At 42.1% G+C, this 22,539-nt stretch overlaps 1 protein-coding gene across 4 annotated transcripts; it reads left to right on the forward strand.

The window, feature by feature from the left end:
• Window positions 1-18,448, forward strand: LOC135109801 (uncharacterized). 4 transcript variants are annotated; one of them, XM_064021473.1, is made up of 16 exons: window positions 1-135; window positions 2,576-2,630; window positions 3,420-3,543; window positions 4,225-4,440; window positions 5,293-8,780; window positions 9,053-9,150; window positions 9,429-9,547; window positions 10,497-10,674; window positions 10,946-11,137; window positions 11,364-11,527; window positions 11,696-11,861; window positions 11,995-12,192; window positions 12,298-12,600; window positions 12,717-12,971; window positions 14,363-14,467; window positions 15,095-18,448. In XM_064021473.1, the coding sequence occupies exons 2-16, from the start codon at window positions 2,618-2,620 to the stop codon at window positions 15,749-15,751; spliced, it is 6,276 nt and encodes a 2,091-aa protein (XP_063877543.1). In that variant the 5' UTR covers window positions 1-135; window positions 2,576-2,617; the 3' UTR covers window positions 15,752-18,448. The 4 variants fall into 4 exon arrangements, with proteins under 4 accessions (XP_063877543.1, XP_063877546.1, XP_063877547.1 ...); XM_064021476.1 differs by having other exon boundaries at window positions 3,420-3,477; XM_064021475.1 differs by having other exon boundaries at window positions 100-234.
• Window positions 18,449-22,539: the final 4,091 nt, after the last annotated feature.

A 22,539-nucleotide genomic window follows, 5' to 3' on the forward strand; every position in this document is an offset into this window, starting at 1 on the left:
ATAAAGGTGAACAGTACGGGGGTCGAGACACACTATAACAGTTCTGGCCAATATGGCGTCTGCTATTATTGTGCTGTCAGTCCCACCTCGACACATTTTCCACTCCCGTCACTTCCCTTAGGCCTCTATCGTGCTGTAAGCCTGCCAATCCGCTCTTCTACCCTATGTCAATATCCCGGATGAGTGAGCAGTGACCTGTGTTCGTTGTGTTTGCGTGTTATTAAGTTTGTTTGGGTGAGTCAAGCGGACACGCCTTATAGGGATAGAATTTTGTTTGTGTGTCTGTTTGTATGCCTGTGTGCCCTAATGGTTTTTCCTTATTTAGCTCCAACACGTGTAGGTATTCTGGCAATCTTTACCTGGCCCACCATCACCTGTATATTCTTTTGTATCTCGTATTTTCTCTATTCATACATATCTGCAGGTACATTTGTTACTGAAGGTTTATTGATGCTGTTAATGACTTTTCCCCCCGATTCTAGTGTTTTGGTGTTCTTTTGGGGGATATTATTAGTAGTATTTTAATTTAAGACAGGTTTCCAGGCAATGTCAAAAAAAAAAAAAAAAAATCAGTAAAGTTAGCGTATATTTTTAGCCGTGATCTAAGTAGTAGTGGTGCAGGTCAATAGGTGCACGGGTTGTGAGTCATTCAGGTCATTAATACTGTAGGTCTTAAGATGCTGTAGTGTCCCTTAGCTCACCCCTTAAAATGTTCCAGTAGTTTTTAGCTTTTAAAATGTTTCAGCAATTTTCACTTGGATATTCCAGATGGTTAGGTTTAGGTGTAGAGTGTGGCTTAGGACATTACTGTTATCATTATTATTATTATTATTATTATTATTATTATTATTATTATTATCATTATTGTTATTACTGGTATTATTTTAGATTTACACTGTTGTACTCAGCAACATTGGGAATGTGGTTTTTACATATCTTACTGGATTCTTAGAAACTTTATCTCTCAGAGTTTCTGTGGGAAATCAATAGTTGTTTTTGAAATAGACACAGGCACTCCCCAGACCTGATCCTGCAGCATAGGTTAGGTTAGGTTAAGTTAGTATCCCTGAGTGGGGCTAGGGGTGCCTGGGTTAGGTTAGGCTAGGTTATATTAGTATCCCTGAGGGGGTCCAGGGGGCCACACCCCCCTTGGCTAAGTTATGTTAGATTAGTATCCCTAAGCTGAGGGCCAGGGGGACACTGGCCCCCAACTACTTTAGGGGAATAGGAGGATTATACTATGAATCAGAAAATTTACCTTATTATTACTAATTATTTATTTATTTGTTTCTTCTATTTTAGCCCTTAAAATGTTTCATAGGTTTTAGTTTGTCTTGAAATCTTTCAACAGTTAGTTTAAGCCTAGAGACATTGAAGTAATTTTTAGTTAAGGCTGTTCAGTGCATAGACAATTTCCAATTGAGGCCTTGAAAATGTTACCATTATATAGTTTGGGCCTTTGGATACTTATTCTTTCACCATTATTATTTTTCTTATTTATTTATTTATTTATTTTATTTATTTTTTTTATCATAGCTCTTAAAATGCCTCAATAGTTTTCAGTTTAGATCTTTAAATATTTCAGCAGTTCTTAGTTTGGGCCATAAAATGCTTAATTAATTTTTAGTTTAGAGCTTGAAATGTTTCCTTGGTGTTTAGTTTGGGCTTTAAAATACTTTAATGATTTCCAGTTGAAGCTTTGAGATGTTTCAGTTTTTTTTTTTATTGTATTTTATTTGATATATTCATGTATATATTCTTTTTATGCTTTCATTTATTTAATTCATTTATCTATTATTTGTATTGTGTTTTATTTATCAATGTGTGTATATATATATATATATATATATATATATATATATATATATATATATATATATATATATATATATATATATATATATATTATATATATATATTTTTTTTTTTATATTGATTTATTTCATTTATTATTTTTCTATTTTATTATCATTATTATTATTATTTATTTACTTATCAAGTGGCTGCTTGAGCCACTTGATACCAAGATGCATCAGTCATCAGGCCTCAGTATGTGTTGGCTTTGTGTAGTGCAGGCTGGCGAACATTTAAACTGTTTGTAGATAAAATTAGATGTTTTTGGTGGTAAGACCTCCCAGCCATTTGTAGCTTAGACTCTGACATTTTGGGCATTTCTAAATTAGGTCTACAACATATAGGCTGTAAAGTGTCTCAGCCATTAGTTTGTACTATAAACTTAATGTTTTAGCCATTACTGATTTAGGCTGTAAGACATTTTGGGTGGTTTTAGTTTAGACATATGACATGCGGATTATTTTTACATTTTTAGTTTTAGTGCAATGAAAACTTCACTACAATTCAGCAACTCAAGTTATTCTGTGATGTCATTTTATTGCTACAAAATATTTCTGCTTCCTCACTTGCCACTGTTAACTATCTTGCACACCACATTTATTAATTGTGTATCCTGCATTGCAATACTTGTCCTGTCAGTCTTATTGATATGATATTCTTACCCTCATATTACTGTCACATTTTCCCTCTGTGTTCTAAGTATTCCCATTTTTCCTTACAGAAGTGATGCTTGTGCTAATCAGGATTATGGCCCAAGCTGTCAATGGACCGACAATGTAAGCTTGAATCTCTCCTGTGGTCCTTTACATGCTTGGTTATGTGTACTCACTAAAATTGGTCCATTAGCTGATTAACATAGAGCCACATGGTGGAGACACTTACATACTTTGATGCTTTGCTTTTCAGTACAGCAAATGTGTTCTTGTAATGATTGTTTCTTATTCTTGTAATCGTGTTTGACTTTGTGATGATACGTCTTGTTTGATGTTGATTATTTTATGCTATCTCCATCTCCTTAATCCTAACCTTTCCCCCAATGGGATGTGACCTTTGTTATGTTTTCTTTAAACACGTATCTCTTATTGAAGCATATCCTCTGGCAACCATTTCTTTTGTGTCCTTGACTGAATCATGGATAATTAAGTTACAGTTGGGGATTTTATGTCTCAGGAAATTTTGTGAAATGTTTGATAGTCACCCTCCTCTGTGTCATTAATATCTTTTCTTGAGGAATAGACATAATGCTGTTAAGCAAACCAGTTTTTTATATGGTCACTGAATATCATACTGTAGTAGACTAACATGATGTCTACAAAACTAATGTGTTGTCTCTACCATTCTGTACATGAAGACTACTCCAATAGGACCTTTTGTATCTGGTGCAGCTTTTCACTGTGATTTTTGTTTTCAAGCCTTCAAGTTTATGCTAGTAATTCGTAGGCAATAGAGCATGACACTTTCATATAATTCCCTCCCAGTTCTGTTCACAGTTATTAATCTTTTTCTCTCTTTTCCCTGTTCCATCCTGCTCCCTTCCCTTTCCCCTCTGCCCTCCCCTCCCTCAGCGGTAAGACAGCGTGCCAGACGTCACCCGCTGCCCTGGTCCTCGTCTCTCCGGCTGAGGTATGAGCGCGAGAGGTTGGAGCTACAAAAAAGACTCACAGAGCAGCTGGTGTCTGATGTGTTTGGGTTTGTATAATTTTGACTTTTTACCTAGATTTTTCAGTGTCCGGTGAGCCCTCTCTATATCTTGCTTTTTTGTGCTTGCTTTCAGACTGGGAGCAGAGTAATGTCTCCAGGAATCTGTTCTCAGTTCAGAGACCTTAGACATGTGCTTGCTGCAGTCTATAGGGACATGAAAGTGAGGTGTAGAGTGAAGGCTTCCTGTGTTACATGATATGAGTGTTGAAGATGTCTTTTTACCTGTCTAAATGTTGTAGCTTCTTTCCATAGCATGTAGGATTTTATTATCTATAGAGAAAAAAATTAATGTTTTTTAAGTATTGTTTATTATTGAGAAGCATGTGTGGCTTACTTCAGGTAAGAGTAATCTGTGGAGGTGCTTGAGTCAGCCTGATGTTTGTTGGCAACTGTTTTTCTTGTTCTTTCCTATCTTTGACTTACTGGTATGCCTTATGGTGAGTTACCAGTGTTGTCTTTACTCAGCATTTCTTTATTACATATTTTACAAACCTAGGATAGGTGCTATAATGAAGTTTGACAATAATCTTATTTTTTACCACACTTTAAACACACTGTACCAGCAGGGCACCATATATCTTATGTAACATGAGGTGTAAGAAAGCAAACTGACAGCTAATTAGAAAAAGTAGTGAAGGTTAATTCCATTTCTTGGCCTCCATCTTTCAGCCTTTATGAGAAGTCACTATTTGTGGACCTGAAGCTCGAAGCATCACGAGGCAACGTTTACTGCCACCAGCTGTTCTTTGCTGCAAGAGTCCCTGCTGTGTGGCGCCTCCTGCAGGAAATTGCCAAGTACCAATATTGTGGGCGAAAGCCTGCAAGAGACCTCATCTGCATCCAGCTTCCGGATGTTGAATACAAGGAACTGCAGAAATTTACACGGTAAGTCTCTCTCTCTCTCTCTCTCTCTCTCTCTCTCTCTCTCTCTCTCTCTCTCTCTCTCTCTCTCTCTCTCTCTCTCTCTCTCTCTCTCTCTCTCTCTCTCTCTCTCTCTCTCTCTCTCTCTCTCTCTCTCTCTCTCTCTCTCCCCCTCCCCTCCCTTTCTCACTCCTGTTGAAGTCTTTGGTTTGATTTTGTGTGTGATGTGGGCTATAGATTTTATATTTTTCCTTATGTATCATTGAGACAGGCACCAACATGGATTATCTGTGTTCATTCATTTATGTGCTTTTTATTTATATATTTATTCATTTTATGCCTGTGGTTTAGGGCTTGCGCCCAACACCCCCTGGAGGATCTTGAACCTGCATCCCTTCTTCGGACTCTCAAGAACTTTCTGAGTGGCCCAATAACTGGAAAGAACAATAGTGAGCATGAATCTGAACAGTGAACCAGTACTGGTCGCCTGAGCCAATCTGCACATGCCTCCCTCTCATGTTCAGGCTGGCCTTCTCACGCTGACTGCCTGCGCACTAACCTCTCATGTTCTTTTGGGCAATGGGAACTAAACACTGGAAATTAAAAGTGTTACTGATTGCACTTCACTGTTGCAATGGATAGCTGATGCCACATCTATTGCCTAAATATACCTCTGCTCCCTATTACTTACTTGATTCTCAGTGCATATTAATTTTACTTACTGTTGTCAAGTTGCATATTCAAACTGTAATAATGCGTGCATGAAAGATTTAGCAGACTTCATACCAACTTGGAAAACTGGGCTGTGATGGGTATGTAGTAATTTTCTTGCATTATTGAAACTATTATGGACTAGTTTGTGTTTCCCCTTCACAGGAGTCTTTACAGTGATGAGAACAGTCGTGCAGCAGGGGCAGCTCTACGGCGGAAACTAGAAGGCATCCTACTGGTGCTGCAGCAGCGAGCACTCCTCCACCGGAGCCAGATCAGAATTGAGAAACTGAGCCACGAAGAGGAGCAGCGTGTTCAACGGCTCATTTTGGAGCAACTGCGTCTGGGACACCTGAGTGAGAAAAAGGGTAATGTGCGGGAAGTGGGTCGCCGCCCCGTAGGCCATGACACCCCACACCCCCGTATCCTTCACTCCAGCACTCCACCAGAAAACGCAGACTCCTGCATCACACCCACAGCTGCACTGGTGAAGGACATACCCTCCCAAGGGTCAGTGAGACCCAAGTCTAATCCGAGAGTTGCCACTCGACGATCAGAGTTGCCCACACAGACAATGAATGTCACTGACCATCCCGTAGCAGGATTGGCCCAGTGCAGTCCCAAGGATGGCTCAAGATCTGGCATCAGTAATTGTAACAGTGTGGAAGACAACCTGGATAACCACGGAGTGCAAACCCAGAATGGCAAGATCCCACGCAAAGGTTCAATGACCCTCCCCAAGAAGTCGCCTCCTCAGGACGACACCTCCCCGGGTGCTCCGCTGTCCAGCCAGGAGTCTCCAGTGTTCAATGTGTGTATGATTAAGGAGTTGCAGACCTCCCCCATGCAGGTGAGTGGGGAGTCTCTGCAGGAACGGTTACGGGACAAGAAGGAGACATCCCCTCGAGGTTCCCAAAGGTCCTCCTACTCAGAGACTACTCCAGTTGCAGACCTGGAGCAACCCTCTGGTGATACAGTGATTTATTCTAATGGGGATGCAGCCACAAGCCCTGTAGGAGGTAAGGGACCAAAGGAGGGACGGCCCCTGCGATATGGTGCCATGTTCAGCACAAAGGAGAATGCCTTTCTGCATCAAGCTGACATGTATGCCCGTCAGCAGCACCAAGCTGGCCCATCCCTATCACTGGCAAAGCACTGCTTGCCTCGTAAGAGTCAGTCCTTTGGAGCAGAATCTCAGGACAGTGCTGATCTGGAAAATACAAGTGCCAGCAACAGTGGTAGTGAACAGCGATTAAGCAATCTCCATGAAACTTCCAGTCTGGAGGTAGAACTGCCCAGTAGTCATGAGGACAACTCCAGCAGCCATGACTCAGACAGCAGCCCCGTGGGTGCTGGTCAAAAATGGCAATCAGATAATCCTGACGGGAAGCATATTCCTGATGCCAGGTCAGAGAGGAACAGCAACTGGCTAAGGGAGCAGGAAAGGGAGGGGGAAATCCCATCTCCACCTGTAGATCCCTTGAGGCCCCTGGTCAGAGCCAGAACATTTGAGGTCCTTGAAGGGGCAGTGGATGGCTCCCCTTGTGAAGTCCGCACAGAACCTCGGAGTAGGACAGGACGGGGTCTTAAGCATGAACTGTCTGAGCAGTCTGGTGGCAGTATGGCCACCAACTCTCCCAAGAGGAACAGGGCAGGACAAAGTGGAGGTGGGCATGAGAGAAAGGTGTCTGACGAGAGTGTGTCAATCTCCTTCCAAGATGGTGTAGAGGACCCAGAGAGGCTGAGGGAGTTAGAACGCAAGAAAGGTTCCCTCATCTTTGAGCACAACTTCCAGACATACTCCAATATCCCATCTACCAATATGATGACAGCCAGCATGATGACAGCTAGCCTCAGCTCAGAGAGTGGTAGTGTAGGGGTGACCGGTTCACTGTATAGCAGCATGGTAGACAGTGCTCTGTTGGGAAGCATTCATTCCCTGGGGGCCCTTGAGGCTTCTACAGCAGATCCTGTGCCTCGCCCAGCTTCTGTTGCTCTCCCTGTGATGCATCCAGCAGACGACTCGGGAGTAGAAGCCCCTTGCCCTTCACGGCTCCCACTCTCATTGTCACAAAGAAGCACAGAGGCCATGGAGATACAGCAGGAGATCACAGAAAGGGAGGAGGCCACTCGATCTCCTTCTCCTGACTCACTCAGTGTGGATATGGTTGCCCAGAGAGGTGCAAAGACAGCCAGTAAGACTGGTAGCAGCTGGTTAGAGGGAAGTACTGCTAGCATTAATAAAGAGGAGATGGATGATGAAGAGAAAGAGCGTGATGACCAGGACCCAGAGGGTAGGCTGGGCACTGCTGCAGGTGGCAGTAATGACCCCAAGGTGGAGAGGAGAGATTTTCCTGCAGAGGAGTCATTTGGACTTAAGACCTTTAGTGGTAGTCCCAGGTTAAGCCGTGACCTTTCAGAGGACACTCCCATTGTGTCTGGAGGCTCCACACTTAAACGGGAGAAAGATCCCACTGGGGAGAGGAAGTCTGTGGCCAAGTGTGAGCGGCAGGTGAGTGTTGGCTCAGTGAAGGATGTGGACTCTATTCCTCTAGTGTTTGGTTATATTGGTCCACAGGATGAGGAAGAGAAGGAGAAGGGAAGCCAGGCCAAAGGTGAGGACATTGGGGAGACAAGCAAGGACAAAGATGAAGAGAAGCACCAGAGCATATTCCCAATGTTTATTGATCTTAAAGACATCCCCAGCCCAGCTGAGGAACCAAAACCAGCAGAAAAGGAGGCTGCTGCAAGACCCAAAGGGCCATCATCTGCTGTGTACATGTACATTGAGGCTGACTCTCCTTCACCAAAGGCACGGCGGAAACGCAGGTCAGAGAGTGATGGTGCTGCCTTGGCCAGAACCAGTGAGAGTCAGTCACTGGAATTTGCCTCTCTCCCACCAGTATTGACTGCCGCACCAGACGTCAACAGAGTGGAGAATGCCACCAAGAAAGTGCATGAGAAGAGAGAGGACCATGATGCATTAAAGGAAGAGACCAAGGAAGCAAGGGAAGGAAAAGAAGGCAAGGAAGGTAAAGAGAAGAAGGGCTTTTTCATGTTTATTGAGGCAGAATCTTCTTCATCAAAGTCTAGCTCTCCAAAATCCAAGAGACGGCCTGCAGCTCCACCAGCCAAGAAGCGTGCGGAGAGTGCCATGACACGCTCAGCTCCTAGTGACTCAATCCTGTTTTCTACTCCTGATACAAGTCGGCTCATGACCAAGTCAGTAATTGGCCGAGAGGAGTTCATAGCTCAACCCCCAGCTCGGAAAAATGTGAGCCTCAATGACAAGATCAACGAGTCATCAGTCAGCAGTAAGGATGGCACTTTTGTCTCAGGCATTCCCCGACCCATTCACAGTCTTAGAACAGCCAAGGGCTCTTCCAGAACAGTCAAGGCTAGATCAGCAGGCCAGAAAACCGACTCTGCTGGTCGACGAGAGGCCTCAACCACCAGGACCAAGGATGAGGTCACCACTTCTGAGGCCAATGACTTAGCTACTTCCAGGGATATATCATTATCAGAACTTGGCCCAACCCAAAGCTCTTCCATTGGAGAGGCAGGCCCGTCAAGCAAGGCCCAGGGAGCTGCGGAGGCTGAGGAAGCTGTGTCAGACGTGAGCAGTCTCTTGAGTAGCCTGGATCGCTCCAACAGTACGTACTTCATGGCTAAGGCTTTTTTTATTTATTAATTTTATTTTATTTTGTTTACTTATTTATTTATATATTTTTTGCTAATTTTTTACTATTTTCTTCTGATTAATAGTACTCATTATATCCAATTTTTGCTATTATTTTTTTTTATCTTACTATCCCATCGTGTAGAATTAATCTTGAATCATTATGATGTACTATGTTGTCTTCTATTATTATCACCAGCTTCACCACCACATCACCTTCATCCTCTCGCCTGTGTGTCCTTGCAGATCCCTCAGAGCAAGGCAATGCTGAACAGAAGTCTAAGCTCGGGGAGGACCTGCTGCGTATGTTCCTGAATGAGATTAACACAGATGTCACCATTCAGGTTGGTCATCCAGACACTGGTTCAAGTGTAGATAAATGAGAATTATTGGTTATGAGCCTGATCTTCCACATAACTTACTTACCAGTATAGGTTCATCTGTACTTAAATAGCATGGTTTGAAATGTTGTCTCATGTCATGTGTTATCAAGCTGAAAATAATGGAAGTTCTTGATAAACCATTGACATAGTATATTATAATGTAAATATATCCTAAGAGCTATGAACCATGCATCCTGTGTTGTGTGTTGAGAGAGCCTGGTCTGCACACCCACACACAGATAGGGGAGAAGCGTATTCGTGCCCACAAGTGCATCCTGGCCTCAAGATGTGTGTACTTTGCTGCCATGTTATCAGGACATTGGGTGGAGAGTGCTGGCAATGTCATCAAGCTCCAGGGGTATGTATATGTGTGTATTTATCTAATTGCTAAGAATGTTGAGAATTTCATCTTACTGTAGGTGAATGTATTTAATTTCAAGTTTGATAGCACAAATACAGCATATACACTAATCCCTCCAATATCTGGATGTTCAGTAATGGGACTTGACGATATCCGGATATAACTGTTCTCAGATATTAAACCAAACACACTTTTGGTTAGTTATCTGGACAAGTGCACCAGTGTGATGTGGCAGTGTGGTGTTGCTGCAGTATGATGTGGCTGGCACTGTGATTTTGAGAGTGACACTGGAAATATATTGGCCTTAAGTTGTCATGCCTCACCATTGAGACTGCAGTGATGGCTACATTATTATCTGAGTCCCTATCAGGGTCATTGATGAGATCAGTAAAGTGGGCGCTGAATCATTTGCCTTCAGTGTCCTCTGCCAAGTACTCCATGCCCAAAAAGGTTGCTTGCTTGCAACTTGGTTCACAAACTTTCCCTCACTGAGCTTTGTGCAGTAAATGAGAGGAGAGTGTGAGACTCTTCATTTCCTCAATGATGATGGCATGAGTAAAGGACAGCAGTAAGCCAACAAGGACTGGACCATCATGTAGAGGAACTGCTGTGGCCCCCGCCTGGTGAATCTGGGAGACCACAGCAGTGCTTACCAGTCCTTCATGATGCTTGAACATAAGCACCTCAGCATAGAATTGGTTGTACACATAGGTAATACCACACAATGCCATTTTCTGTACTGAAGTCCAATAAATGATGAGAATCTATTGATTTGTAATGTGCAGACAAATCCAACATTTGGATATGCTGTGCAGGAATTAGGATGGATATTGGAGGGATTGCTGTACTGTGAAAATTTAACTTAGACTGTATAATGGTTTTATCTTTATCTCTCACAATTAAATCTTCAACTGTTAAAATAAAAAAAGTGGCTATTTGTGTCTAGGTTTTCACCTGAGAGTGTCATGGTGGCCCTCAAGCACATCTACAGTGGCACCAGCACAGTTCCTGAAGGAGTGAGGGTTGGGGAGTTGGCAGCCTTGGCAGACATGCTGGCTCTTGATGGTCTGAAGGATGTGATTGCCCTGCACCTGAAAGCCAAGATGTGTCATTACTTCCACAAGGTGAAGAGAGTATCCTTTTCATATGTGCAGAAATGTGAACAGACTTTCCTCCTTTGAGAATAATATATATATATATATATATATATATATATATATATATATATATATATATATATATATATATATATATATATATATATATATATATATATATACACCAGAGCCCCAGGTCTGAGAAATAAAAGGATGATGAGTATGTATGTACATGAAAAGTAGTTATGTGTATATAATTTTTAGGTGAACAATTAGCACCTTATCAATTTCTCCTCAGCCATGCTCAGGGTGTCTGGAGGGTGTGCTAGACGTGCTTCCCATTGCTGGGGCATACTGCCTGGATGAGCTGTACCACCGGTGCCTGCGCTGGGTGGCCAGACACTTTGTTGTTGTCCTGCCCACCAGGAATTATGCTGCGCTTCCTCCTGAGGTGCAGGACAGGTGCCTTAAACAGCTGCTGGATGATATGGTCAGTATAAAATACAAATTCCATTGTTTCTGTCATGTTTTTATGTTTGCAATACGTTAATATCACGTTTGGATCACATACCCAATATAGGAAGTATTTCAAAGATCTATAAAATATATGTACCATATATGTACTGTTTGAAAAATTTTTGAAAGACAGCAAAGTCAGTCTTGATGCAACAGTGAATGTTTATATTATTTATGGTCCTGTCATTCTTGTGCTGCAGAGTGTGAGCAATGTGCTGGAAACTGCTTTAGGGTGTGAGAGGGTGTTGTCCTCCCTGCCTATGGTGCGCTGGGCCCAGCCAGTGTTTGACTCTGCAGCTCAGCTTCTTGAGTCAGCAACCAGCTTCATTGCAGCCAACATGAGTGGAGTTCTGGCTTCAGATAGGTACTGCTATCCTTCTTTAAGGTCCTTTGTTAGTTTGCAAGATTGTGAGAAAAAAGAAAATTTAGTTAGTTACATTGGATAGTTATTTTAAAGAGCAACAAAGACTTGGAAATAATAATCTTTAGAGACACTAATAAACAGAAGTCCATCACTTTGTTACTCCAACAGGTTTCTGGCACTGGGACGTGACAGTGGCTGGAGCATTGAGAGCCTGCAAGACACAATGAGAGTGGCGTGTGAACTGATCCGCCCTGACCAGGCTGTTCTGTCTCACCTTCAGCTAACCCAGCTCTTACAGGATAGCCAAGAAGAGGGAGCTCCAGAGGTGTCAGAGGTTAGACTTGATTTATTTTTTTTTATGTTGCACTGCTGAACATAGAGGCTAAGATTTTTTGTGTTGTATGCTGTAGATGTCTTGCTAACCTTATTTATTTCTTTATTCATCTCTCATTTTGTTTTACCTCTAGACTTATCTGACCTTCTTGGAGACATTGCTGGGTCAGGTGGAGAAGTTCATGGTCCATAATGCCAATCGGGTTGCTGTGTGTCGCAAGTGGCCTCTGCTGTCGCCGTCTGTCCAACGACGCATCAAGGATGCTGCACTGGTGGTGGTAGAGTTTTCACGCCCCACTGGTCCACGTCCTAAGCTTTCCTCCACCAATCGGGTATGGTGTCACGTTGCCTCAAGACTGAAAAGCTTTCCTTTATCATCTGAGCAATCACTATAGTTATAATACTTGTGTTTATACTTTGTTATTGATTGTCTCCAGAGACCACGAGGATCCAGCAGCGAGGGTACCCGAACCCCAGGTCGGCCAGGCGACCATCGGTTGATGCGCAGTGCCAGTGCCACCGCTGTCCCAAGCACTCAACGGCCTGGCACAAAGCGCACCCCAGCAGGTGGCCAGGAGCCTGCCCGTTGTCACACACCACCAGCTAGCCTACCCCGCCCACGCACCCACACACCCCCACCCACCCGTGCCTCCACTCTTCGAGCCCAGGCAAGGCAGAATGCCATCCAGAGGTCCCAGTCAGCCCGCACTGTAGCTGACCGGCCGAGGAGGACAAGACCTGTGAGTAGTGATGATGTCTTGAACTTTGCTTTACGTAGGATTTTTAGTTTCACTTTGAGAGATTCAATTGACATCCCAGCAAATGTTAATTAGTAACCACATTTCCTTTCTTCCAGGGTAATGACACATCCACTGATGAGGAGACTCAGTCCTCCACCAAGCGGACCATTCCCACTGGGGGCTTCACCAGGGGAGCCACCTTCACCCGTTCCTTGTCCCGACCTGACACCTCTTCCTCCCGTCCCCTTCCCCACACCCCCACCAGGTCATCAGGCCCCCCACCCTCTTCACGGCCCCGAACGCCAGGACCACTAGAGGGCTCCCAGCTACCTCGGAGAACTTCTGTCACTCAACGCACACCAAGCCAAACTGTGAGTATTCTCCTGGGCCGTTGTGTTCACCAGGAAGCCAGTCACTCAATTTACACACTGAGATGGTTGACGATTTCTTAGTCAACCAGAGGTGTTTACTTTGTTGCTTGTGGTCTGTTTTTCAACCTTCAGTTATTTTTCTTTTTGTTTTCTTGAAGAGGCAAGGCTTATGCTTACACAACAGGGAAGGTGAGTCGGGTGTACAGACTGTTTTGTTTGTTTCAAGTTTTGTGCCACCCCATGTGTAGACAACTGGTGGCCTTGATGCCTTGCATATGCTTCTTTCCAAACACTGGCCGTGCTCAAGGGCATTGTTTGCTTATGTCTGATCAGCTTTTTGATTCAGGCTTGTTAAATGCTCTTTTCTGCTTAACTATTTTAGCTTTTTAACACAGGCTTACAGGTGATGGTAAAAAGTGTTCATATCTTAAGTGAATTTTTACCTACAGAAAATGAGGGTGTAAGATCATCAGATTTTAGAACTTAAATTATTTTAACCTTTTGACCAGTACCAGGAAGAAAGCAATATACAAGTGAGGCTTGGAGAGTGTTGTGGGGACATAGCAGGTAGTAATATTCCCATGTTCCTTAGTCTTTGTTTGTACCTTTGTCACAGAAATTTTGATCTCACTTTAGACAAAATCCTTGGACCAAAAGCCTTTTGTTTAGTTAGTAGAAACTTCCTCTCATGTTAAAGAATAATTACTGAATTTTTAGTGTCTATTCCTCTCATATCCTTCATGATAAATGTACAGATTGATGAATTGTGTAGGAACTTTTAATGGAGACTTTTTATGAGTAATTGAGCATGCATTTGCCATCCTGCCCATCTTTATGTAAATAACTTCTGAACCAGTGCATGGCCAAGGAGAATAAGTTGTTATGTATGCATTGACACAACGATCATCCTCCTCACAACCTGTAGTCATTGTTCCTAACCTGTTTATCCTTCACCTTATTTTCTTCTTTTCTGTCACAGTTTTACTGATTTTATTTTCTCCATTCTGTATCCTTGGTTCTTGATTACCTTCCTGCTTTTTCTGCTTTCTCTCTCTCTCTCTCTCTCTCTCTCTCTCTCTCTCTCTCTCTCTCTCTCTCTCTCTCTCTCTCTCTCTCTCTCTCTCTCTCTCTCTCTCTCTCTCTCTCTCTCTCTCTCTCTCTCTCTCTCTCTCTCTCTCTCTCTCTCTCTCTCTCTCTCTCTCTCTCTCTCTCTCTCATTACACAGTGAGACCTTCCTTCTGTCCCTTTTCCTAGTCATATCCTCTCCTTCATCCTCCATGCAAGCTCTGTGCCATGATACAAGAGCCTTTGCTATGCCCTGTTTCTGATTCCTTTACCAAGAGTCCCTGACCTGTGAGTAACCATCTCCACTTCTGCCTCCCCTCCCATAGACCACAGGGAGCTCTGCCTCTGAAGATGAAATACCCCACAGAAAGTCCAGCCACACCCAAAGAAGCCAGAGTTTGACTCCAGTGCACAGGGGAGGCAATGATAAGGTTTGGAGTGTGCCTGTTATGTTGTGTTGAGTGAATGGCTCTGTTTCTCAGGATCATTTGTGTTAGAAATGTGTGCCTTCATGGCTTGTGCTGTGGAAATGTCCTACGCTTCTCCAGTTGCCATTTTTTATCTTGATGTTATTTTTCTTTCAGTTTTGTATGGGTATTCGCAGAGGAGTATTGTTTTACCCAATGTCTTCTTGTGTTCTGTTCATGTGGTACTGTTATTAATTTTCATGCATAATTAGTTATCTTGAAAGCTGTTTCACTTTAGCTGTGTTTGGTTCTTTCTTTGAATTTTCAAAAGATGGTAAGTACTGTATTAAACTAATTGCTGAAGGAGCAAAAGTTTTATTTATCAAGTTTTCTGTACAGTATATGCTATGATGTCAGCAGTTACAGCTTTGATTTGGCCTTTATATATCATAATTAAGTCATCCCATATAGTGGGGTAACCTACCTTGGTATCAGTTTCCTATAAAATGCACATCTATGCCCACAGCTCGTAATTAACCTTTAATTTCTGTTTGAGTGTCATCATTTACACCATCCTGACATCATGTACCATATATCAGCAGCCACTGTTTCTTCTCTCTGTGTTTGGTAACTGGGCCAAAAAAATTTCAGCTTGGCCGGACTCAGTCAACTGAGACCAGGTGCCGCACCCCCACCCACCAGCGGACAGAGCTCCGCAGCAGCACCAACAATCTCAGCAGATCGGGGGGCAGCACTACCATGAACAACCTTAGCAAGACAGGGGCAGGCAGCACCAACAATCTTAGCCGGGCAGGTGGAGGCAGTACCAACAACCTCAGCAGGACAGGGACTGGCAGTAGCACTAACAACCTCAGCAGGACGGGAGGCAGCAGCAACACCCTCACCAGATCAGCAGGGAGTGCAGCCCTGCAGGAGAACAAACCAGTTTCACACCAACCAGAAGGAAACTCTCACGGCCCGAGAACCCCCAGGGATCCTCGGAAACCAATAGATGTCAAGAATGGCAACTTGACACGGCCCAGGGTGGCAGCTCAGGGACGTAGGAGCACACGTTCTCCCCTAAGGGAACCTGGACGTAGCACAGGGGTGGGGGCAGGCAGAGGTTCCAGCCCTACTTCCTCCATCCACCTCTCCTCCGAGGGAAGAAGTCGGACCTCAAGTGTGACAAGCAGACCAGGAGGGGATGGGGGACCCTTCACTGCCACCCCCCCTTCTGTGGGGAGTCGCTCAAACACTTTCTGCAAGGATGACAATACCAATGTCACCAGGAAGACAGCTTTACCCTAGCCCTTCCCTCCACTTTCTCTTCCACTCTCTTCTTTTTGTGCATTGTAATCATTCCTCAATTTTATTTTGTGTATGAGCACTGAGATAATTTTTGTTTTTGTTTTAGTCTCAGTTGGTCCCAGTAGACAACCAGTATTAATAATTTACATAATTTCTTATAATTGGAAATCTCACACTCATTCTTTTGTCATCAAATTTGGCTCTACTTCATTATCTCCTTGTATTTCTATTACTGTCTTATTGCCAGTGCTCCAATGTTTTATTTATTCTTCTGTTTTTAGAGTTATTTGAAAAGATATTTTTTGTTTACCTAATTTTTCTATTTAGTTTTATTATAGAATATTAATATATATATCAAGATATATATCTTCTGTAGGGGTGATCTAGTTTACAGTATTCTAGAGCATTTTTTACTCCTAAGTGTGATACATATATGCATTCTTATTTATTGCAGATTGTGAATCTAGGCATTGTAATGTGTCTTACATTACTAATATTTTTTGTGTATGAAGAAATTTCAGAGCCATCGAAGGCATGAATGAAAATGTATACTTGTCAGGCCAGGAATTGTTTCCAGCTCAAGAAACAGCTGCATGAAAGCTGCTCTAATGTGCCATAGAAACGTAACATTGCTTAGCAATATACAAGTATCAACAAATATACAGATAAATGCAATATGTGGCTATAGTAATGCAGGTTCATAATATATCAGCTGCAGGTATAAATCATCAGCCTCTAGTCATTCGCTATAGTTGAGCTTGAGCAAGAAGCCGTAATCAAGAAAGATGACGTACTCGGTGCCATAAGAAGTATATAACTAGTGGCCATGCTACCTGCTCCTCAGAGTTTTTATTTACTTATTTATTTTCTAATGAATACGAAGTATAATTTTACATATTACTTAGGAGTAGATTCCAGTGGCTTTACTATGATAGATATGTTTTACCTACCAAGTAAAGTAGATCATAAGTGGATGTATGTGACTAGTGTTAGTTTAGACAATATTAGAGGAATTATATTTGACAGAGGGAATACTGAGACCTTGAAAAGGACAGAAAAGGTGTAGAGACTGGAACAGGATAAACCCAGTTGTTGAGAGGAGAGAGGGACAGGCCACAGTCAGAAGAGAGTGAGACTAGTAAGATAAGAGGCAGCTATGGCAGCCATGGTTTTGTGAGTGAGAATAGTTGTAGCAGATGATGAAACGCTGGGAAAGGGTCAATAATATTCCAGTCTAATTTCCGGGGAAGATGCAAGATGTGATGAATATGTGACGTGTGGTTCGGAATGTCAGCCGTCTTATGCCGGTGCAGGGACATTTATTATAGACATAACTAACACCAAGCCATAAGAAGTCATTAGCATTTTTTTAAAGCTGCATGCAGGAAAAAACCATTCTGGGTGGTGCTTTGCATACATATTCATATCTGCTGTGTACCAAAGATGTTGCTCTCATCCACTGATTCTTTGCTGCAATGATTGCTTTTCTGATATCTGTGATATTTCAATGTAAGTATTTATATAAGTTATAAATACATTAGTGTGTGCACAAAGGTTTTATTTTTTTTATGTTAATTACATTTTGTAGGTGTGTGTACATAAGTCGAATCAAAGGTGGATTTGATTGAGTTTGACCAATACATAATATGTTTTGATCCCAAGACAAAGGAAACTTTAGTTGCTGATGAAACGGATCAAAGATTTCATTCAGATTTCTGTAAATAGCATTGGTACAAAGTATGTGTTCCCAAATACATATAATGTAGCATGCAATTTTTTGTATGAAAATTCATCTCGAGTTATGAAGTTACCCATTATTTTAAGGATCTTTTCCATCTAACAAATAGCACATGAAGCTTTTAACTTAAATGACTCAAAGAGGAATTGACATCATATGACATGTAAATACTAATGGTCTCTGAGAGAACATGTTAAAATCTATGCTGTATAATTTTGTCTCGTTTTTGTATATGAATTTAACTCCCAGCGTGGAGTATTTAGGTGCCAAGGCAACGCATGATTTCAGAAGGAAGAACTTCGAATGTCTGAACTATTCTTAACTTCCAGCTTATTTTTAAGATATCTTTTAACTTGGAACACCAAAAGCCTTGGAATCTTGCTAATCAATGGCTGACAATATTTTCCTAGGCCTCAGTTACTATTATTTAAGATTACTGCTACTTATACTACTACTAACTAAGGCTTGCAGTTCCATAATTGTGACTATAACATGTGCCTGAGTATGATCTGAAGTCTATTAATTTTTTTGTAATATTTTTCTTTATACGAGTATTAATATGTTTGTGTTCTTTCATCCGTGAGTCTTCATACTTGTTTTGTCACAGGAGTAGTCTGTCTGTATCCAGTTAAGTATCATTTGTAAACAATTGTCTGTGCATTGTGCTTTAGTCTCATTATTTATATGATTTATAGTTTTTATAAGCAGATCAGCCAAAGGTATTTCTTTTCTACTCAAATGTTAACTTTAAACATCTAATATATTTACAGGATATCTTTATGACACGTCTGGTCTATCTGTGAAGTTTATTTTGATCAACTGTTCATTTGACTCATTCCATTAAATATTGATTTGGCTGCCAAGACTTGTATGCTGTGTTAGTCTCTTGCTAGTCCTGTGCGAGTGTGTGTGACGGAGCGAGTGTCTTGTGTCACGAATATCAATACTTTATCAGACTATTAAGACACTTTGATTTCATCCTTGGTACTCACCTAGGCTGCAGCATGTCATCATTTTATTTATCATCCTCATTTTTTTCCTTGCAGAGTTAGATGGCTGAGGAACCACTACAGCTATTATTTATTATTATTATTATTATTATTATTGTTGTTGTTGTTATTATTATTATTATTATTATTATTATTATTATTATTATTATTATTATTATTATTATTATTATTGGTGGTGGTGGTAGTAGTAGTAGTAGTAATTTGATTTATATATTTCTTTCTTGCTTTCTGTACTCTGATTTCATCTTGCCCAGGCTTCCTCCATATAGTCACTAGGTCTACATCAAGTCTTTTTCACTGGTCCTAACAGTGGTCTCGTAGTTACAGTGTATACGTGTCAATTATGTGAATCATGTGAGGGATGTTTCTGTACTCCTTTCTAATAATGAGATTCCAGCATAGTAACCACACTAAGACAGATACAAATGAGGACTAAGATACTAGGATACGTAGGACGATGACAAATGATGATGCATTAGGACAGAGCAAAGAGGCACAGGGGCAGTGGAGTAAGACTGGGTAGTAGGGCGAGTTAGTAAAACAAGACTAGCTAGGGCAGGAGGGCAACAGAGTGGGCCTCGTGTTGTGTCCTCTTCTCCTCCTCCTCCTCTCCCTTCCGAAAACACCACATCAGAAACCCAAGAAATTAACAACAAACACAGCATAATCCTTAACAAACATAGTCTCTCTCTCTCTCTCTCTCTCTCTCTCTCTCTCTCTCTCTCTCTCTCTCTCTCTCTCTCTCTCTCTCTCTCTCTCGTCGGCTTTCCCAGTCAACACGAAAACCACTAAACTCACAAGAATACAGAAATAAACAAGTAACCCTACAAACCAAAACACTCCCGTTCTCTTCGTCTTCGGACACGCCCACTTCGCAGTCAGCTGGGTTGCGTCACGTGGCAGGAGAGTAAAAAGTGACGATGTTTTGGTTAGTAAGGTTCAAAATGGATTAAATTTCAGGCGCTCCCCGCCTTCACAACCCGTGGGCAATGTGGGTCACGGGGCTGGAGGGTTAAGAGGCGTAGGAGCAGTGGGTGGGGGAGGGTATAGGTCATGAGTAGAGAGATAGAGAGACGGAGAGATAGGGTCTGTCATAAACACTTCGGGAGGGAGAAAGGGGAGGCGATATGACCACCCGCTCTTCATTGCTCCATTTAGCTACCCTCCCCTTCATCCCAGCCATACATAGGGTGCCTCTATCCCTTGTCTGCTATACCATACATGACCACGCTGACTCCACTTGTGTATGGCGTGCGGCCTTGATGGGGCAGGACGAGTGAGTGAAAGAGAAGGAATAGAGGGAAGGGAAATAAGTGAAAGTTGAATTAGTAATTGATTTTGTTAATTTATTTGATGTATTTATTAATTTGTATACTTATTTTTATTTTTTTTATTTATTGGGTTGATTTTGTGTATTTTTTGTTTATAATCTTTGAGTTTTAAAAGGTAGATTTTTTCCTTGTTTTATTTTTTTCTTATTTTCATCGATATGCGATACTTATTATTATTATTATTATTATTATTATTATTATTATTATTATTATTATTATTATTGTTATTATTATTACTATTATTATTATTATTATTGTCCTCATCAATCATTATGTGTGTGTGTATGTGTGTGTGTTTGTGTGTGTGTGTCCTAGAACCATCATAGCAGCCATCACTCCACAAGTTATCAACGTTATCATTATATTTAGACCACACTCGCATTACTTCTTACACCTCCTTCATCCCTCCCTCTGTGTGTGTGTGTGTGTGTGTGTGTGTGTGTGTGTATGTGTGTGTTGCGTACACGCGCCTTCGTCTCCACGTCGATGATAAGTGAGTTTCGTAATGCTAATAATAATAATGAGAGAGAGAGAGAGAGAGAGAGAGAGAGAGAGAGAGAGAGAGAGAGAGAGAGAGAGAGAGAGAGACCCTTACTCTATTTTATTTTCTACTGTTAAACTCCTTATGTGCCTCAATTAAATTTCTGACGAGATACACACACACACACACACACACACACACACTGCGAGCAAACTTTCATTTAGCCCCCGCGCGCGCGTCAGTGTGTGTGTGTGTGTGTGTGTGTGTGTGTCCACCTAATGTCTTGGTACACATGAAAAAGAGATAGTGAAGTGGAGGAGGAGGAAGAAGGGGAGGAGAATAGTACTAGATAAGTAAGAAAGAAAGAAAGGGAAATAAAAGAGATAAAAAAAGAAGTGAGCTGAGAGAGAGAGAGAGAGAGAGAGAGAGAGAGAGAGAGAGAGAGAGAGAGAGAGAGAGAGAGAGCAAAAAAACAACTGTAGTCCTGAAGTAACTAATACGGGTTTCATTTCAGCTTCTAATAGGTTAAGAGGTTAGGTTAGACAGACAGATCAGGTTAGGTTACATTAGTATTAGATCTTCAAGTTTACAATGTTAGAATTTCCTTTAGTTTTTCTCTCCTTTTCATATTTCGTTCCAAACCTTCTCTATTAGCAAGTCAGAGTGTATGCAAATGGTACCACTGAGGAAGGTATAAATGACTAGCCTCGTATCCTTTTCCGAGGTGAGGCCTGAGCTGAAAGGAAGTGCCGGCTGCGTCTTTACCTCTAATAAGGCGTGGGCGTATGTAGAAAAGTGAGGGGCGTGGCGAGGGAGGGAGACAGGAAGAATGAAATATGAAAAGGTAATGGCGAAAATACGTGAGGCGTAGGACGGAGAGGACGGAAGGGGAAAGGAATAGAAAGCAAAGGAAAGGCTGGCGTTTACAAGTGGCGGAAGAAGTGATGGAATGATGGAGTATAGAGGAAAGATGAAGTTACCGTTGAAAAATATAAGAGGTAGGAAGTGAGATGTATAAGGGAAGAGAGAGAGAGAGGAGTGTCTGGCGAGGGATGAAGACCAGAGAGAGAGAGAGAGAGAGAGAGAGAGAGAGAGAAGCCCTTAGCCATCCTCAAGGTGTAGATTAAAGCAGGGAGTCGTAGGGAAGGGCGTGGGGGATGGGCACGGGTTGGGTTGATTTGAATACAGGGCGGCAGGGGGCGGAGAGAAGAGATGGGAGGGTTCTCTGCCAGTCTTACCCTTCAGCGCTGGAGAAGAAAGTAGTGGTGGTGGTGGTAGTGAAGAAGAGAACGTACTTAGAGAGCATTGGGTGATGAAGATATGAATAAAAAAAAAATGAATAGGACGACGAGGGAAAAGTAACAAGAATGCTGAAAATAGAAAAGAGGAGAGGTGGGAGAATCTTTAAAGAATAACTAGAGAAGATAAAAGATAATATTAAGTAAAATAAGTGCTGAAGAAGACGTGTTGGTAAAGGAGACAGGAGATAAGGCAGCTCAGAGGATGTAGGATGTGAGAAAGAGGAGGAGGAATAGGAGAGGGAAAGTTAAGTAAGGAGGATACGTGAGATAAGATAGAGAGGGGGAGAAATAAGAGGAGTGGGGAATAGGATATGGATACAAGGATACAAGATTAAAGAGAGGGAATGAGAGGCAACTACGAAGAAAGAAGAAGAAGAAGAAGAAGAAGAAGAAGAAGAAGAAGAAGAAGAAGAAGAAGAAGAAGAAGAAGAAGAAGAAACAACGGAGGAAGAGGACTTGGGGTACGAGTGGATGGGGAAAAGAAGAGGAAGGAAGGAGGAGGAGGAGGAGGAGGAGGAGGAGGAGGAGGAGGAGGAGGAACAAGTCCTGAGGGGTTGATGTGCAGAGAATTTGAGAGAGAGAGAGAGAGAGAGAGAGAGAGAGAGAGAGAGAGAGAGAGAGAGAGAGAGAGAGAGAGAGAGAGAGAGAGAGAGAGAGAGAGAGAGAGAGAGAGAGAGAGAGAGAGAGTCATGTTGCTTTTAAAATTACGTCTGACAATTATGATTGATTTATTTTTCTTCTGTCATCAAAACACTTAAAATTTGAAACATTGCAAGGCCTTCGCCAGTAGTATCTCCACTGGTCCACCACTCCACTCGATCCACTCCCACTAACACCCGCGCACTCCCGGCACCACTCCACAAACCCTATACTACTCCCATCCACTCGCAACATTACTCCACTACTGCCAACTACTCTTATCCACTC

Source organism: Scylla paramamosain, chromosome 19 (assembly GCF_035594125.1).
Source record: "Scylla paramamosain isolate STU-SP2022 chromosome 19, ASM3559412v1, whole genome shotgun sequence".
Lineage (NCBI taxonomy): Eukaryota > Metazoa > Arthropoda > Malacostraca > Decapoda > Portunidae > Scylla > Scylla paramamosain.

Coding starts and splice junctions, on each gene's coding strand:
- LOC135109801 (XM_064021473.1), top strand. Junction 3,544..4,224: donor CTGGTGTCTGATGTGTTTGG/GTTTGTATAATT, acceptor TCCATCTTTCAG/CCTTTATGAGAAGTCACTAT. Junction 14,468..15,094: donor ACAGGGGAGGCAATGATAAG/GTTTGGAGTGTG, acceptor AAAAAATTTCAG/CTTGGCCGGACTCAGTCAAC.